General features: G+C 34.7%; 1 protein-coding gene across 1 annotated transcript in view; it reads left to right on the forward strand.

The window, feature by feature from the left end:
- LOC100639403 (protein arginine N-methyltransferase 5-like) overlaps positions 1-3,575 on the forward strand; it is a 45,576-nt gene that overhangs the window by 26,087 nt on the left and 15,914 nt on the right. The window contains exon 14 of the mRNA XM_019995465.1: positions 2,475-2,565. Within this exon, the coding sequence (XP_019851024.1) occupies positions 2,475-2,565 (91 nt within the window). The remainder of the gene's footprint in view (positions 1-2,474; positions 2,566-3,575) is intronic.

Below are 3,575 nucleotides of genomic sequence, written 5' to 3' on the forward strand. Positions count from 1 at the left end.
TTGTAAAAACCTTGGATTTGACACGTTTTTTGGCTTGTCACAACCTTGTCACAACCTTCTCACAATGTACAATGAATTTAATAGAATAACTATAATCTTAAAGACTATCAACACATTATTATTATTGACATCTTAATCCCATATAGTTTCAAATGATTTCTAGATACTTGTAATGTATCTATGATACATGTAGCTAATGTATAAAAATGTGGATGTGTATTAGTGTTATCTTTATTGACTTGTATAAATGCTGGTCAATGGTCCCTTTATATATGGTAGCAATAGCTTCATATCATCGTGGGGCACACTTAATGAAACCCCAGTTTCCTGTCAACCTTCAGACAACCTTGTCACAAGGTTGTTATTTTTCTTACATGTTAGTCACAACTTTATCACTTTCCTACAAGGTTGTCACTAGGTTGCTCACAACTTTATCACTTTTATACAAGGTTGTTACTAGGTGGCTACAACTTTGCAAGGTTGTGACCCAGTTGTAACAACCTTGGAATTTCTATATGGGAATTCCTTTCTGCAAGTATATGGATGGCGACAAGCACTTTAATATGACATGAGGTGTTCCTACAGTGGAACCAGTGAGGTTTACAGATAAAGAATAAGCTCTTGCATCCCTAAACTATCTATAAAAGACCAATCCTGTAGTTTTAAGAAGAGAAAAGATGGTCATAATCATCCACACTTGAGCTGCAACATGACAACTGAGTGAGTTATTCCACTGTACCTTGTCCTGATGGACTGAGACTAAGTCTGATAATAGACACTAGTCATAGGACTCAGCTGAATACACTTCTGTCTTCATAGCAATGGAGGGGCAAGCGCCCTGGCTCCTTAAAGCCAAATTTAGAAAAACGGCAATTGCCCGTGGGTGAGAATATTCCTATGATAAAATGCTATAAAAGCCAAAACAGCAACCAAAGAGCTTACAGAATAGATAAACAGAGTACACTAAAACAAAAAGACAGCTCAAAGTGGTTCTCAAAGCAAGAGTGGCTGGATAAAAGAGAAGATTGTTCAGCCTGTCCCTCCTATAAAAATCCGCCATTTTACCACCAACTCAGGTGCGCATTAATTAGAAAAATTTCATTGAATAAGGTGCATTCCTTTGTCGTCAATATTGTTTGTGTAATAATTAACAAGTACAACATTGGCAATGGAACATTATTTTGAACAAATTATAGAAATGTTATAAAAAATTAACACAAACAAGAACAAAAAAATTAAAAAGAAACAAGATGGAGTAGGATTCTTGTAGAACAAGTTTGTAAAAAAGTAATGGAAACAAGGACAAGTGGGATTCTAAATGACTGACTATCCATGCGAACAAAAATCCAAAACGAAAGTCGTAATCTTGTGAAGCAAATTCTACTCTACATGGCAAGGTAATCTGTAATTACTCACATAATAATATTGAAAATGCAATGTAGAGTAGAATTTGTGTCACGAGAGTAGGATTTTCATTTTGGATTTTGGTTGTTTAGAATCCTACTTGTCCTTGTTTCCATTACTTTTTTTACAATTTGGCTCTAAAAGAATTCTACTTCATTTTGTTTTTTTTCAAAAATTTTTATGTTCTTGTTGGCTAGGGCATTGGCATGAAATTGGCTGTATCTGTAAATATGAAAAAAAGCCATATTGGTACATCGCTACCTAAAAGTACAAGCTTGGTTCATTTGGGCTAACATATACAGTCAAACCTCCGATAGCGGACAGTCCGAGAAGCGGACACACTCTCTAGAGCGGACAAACCTGCAGTCACCGATGAAAATATCCCATCGTACTGTACATTAGCAACCTCCCAGAAGCGACCACTTCTAAACTCCGGACAGCGGACAGTTTTACAAGCACAAAGAAGCTTCTAAACATGTGATTTTGCCTCTGTAAACGGACATTTCCGGAAATATAGAAAGCCACACCCTCAATATTAAAGTTAATAGTAATCATTAAATTAATTAATAGTAATCATTAAATTAATAAGAACACTCAGAACAGTTATTATAGTATAATAATGATGCTAGGCCTAGTATTTATAGATTATACAGTAGCTATAGCTTAATGCTTGACCTAAACCTGATCTCTGAAACAGGGGGAGGTCACAACACAACCTCTGAGAAGAGGACAACCTCTGAATAAAGGACAATAGCTGACTTCCCAAAGTGTCCGCTCTTCGGAGGTTTCACTGTACATTGTTTTAGACCAAGACAGTTTACTAATTTAACCTTGCAATACTTTGCAAACTTTGTGCTTTTGTTTTGTTGTGGGAAAAATTTCTACAAGACTGCACCTTTATAGCCATGCATGGTTTGCTGGTTATTTTTAAAACTTTTAGCAATGCACATTTGCAAAATGTTTCACTGTAGAGAATTAGGATGATTCAATTGCTAAAAGAGAATCAGCTGGCTTAGTACTTACCAATGCAAAGTGTGACATTCTAATTATGACCATGTTTTTCACTTTAGGCAGATTTACTTGTAAGTGAGCTTTTGGGATCCTTTGGTGACAATGAGTTGTCTCCTGAATGTCTTGATGGAGCACAAAGATTTTTAAAAGGTATGATTTATATAATGCTTTGTATCATTGTAATATTTGTATAGTTTATTTCAAAATAAGTTGTAGATAGTTACCCTTATGGCAATATCTGTTATCATTGTTCCATTTCTAAGGCATAGTGGTAAAAGATTATTGCTGGGTAATCGGTATATAAAATTAATATTTGTTTTGCATGACTATCCTGAATTGACTTTTGTTGCTTTATTGCTACATTATTAGCGTACCATAATTTCTCTAAAAATTCGGCACTCTAATTTCGAAAATAAATAATTATTGGGAGAAATAGTACCTAAAGTAGTCTACACTTAGTCATCATTAAAACTGTCCTTACCACATGTTCTGATTTTGTCAGGATTCTTTTTATTTATCTTAAAGGGTAAGTTCTGTGAATTTTGGGGGTATTTTTTATTGGCTTAATGTGTTTGCATGATCATAATAATGATGTGTTCCAACTCCCATTATTCAAAAAAAAATTACTCACTGAGATAAGAGCCTTCAAAAATACTCATTTTTGCTTCCTTCAATATTACTTCCTGTCGGTGGGTGTGGCTAAACCTGACGTCATAAGAGGAATAGATGTAGATAACTCCATTCCTTTATAGGGGGAAATGATCCTTTATTGGCATGCCTTGTAATGTAATAGCAGTAATTTAAAGGGTAACTCAACCCAAAAACTTTTTTTGCAGAAATAAGTTGGTAATAAAGAAAAAATCATAGGAAAAATAAGTAAAATTATCAAAAAGTACTGTTTCCATACTAAATCTTGGGTCAAAAGTTGCAATTTCTTGCCTTGCAGCCATTTTGCCAAAATAACTTCCGGTTGTGGGCGTGGTCACGCGATGACATACATGGGGGAACATTAGCAAGTTTCTGCATTGAAATATTAGCAACTTCAAGGCTGGATATCTCAGCTATGCGTGCAAGAAAGCAGCTGAGAGGTATTTTTCAAGTATTAAGAGCTAAACAGAGCTAGTATATACAGTCAAAATTTAAATTTGTCAAATTAATTT

Source organism: Amphimedon queenslandica, unplaced genomic scaffold (assembly GCF_000090795.2).
Source record: "Amphimedon queenslandica unplaced genomic scaffold, v1.1 AMPQUscaffold_13444, whole genome shotgun sequence".
Lineage (NCBI taxonomy): Eukaryota > Metazoa > Porifera > Demospongiae > Haplosclerida > Niphatidae > Amphimedon > Amphimedon queenslandica.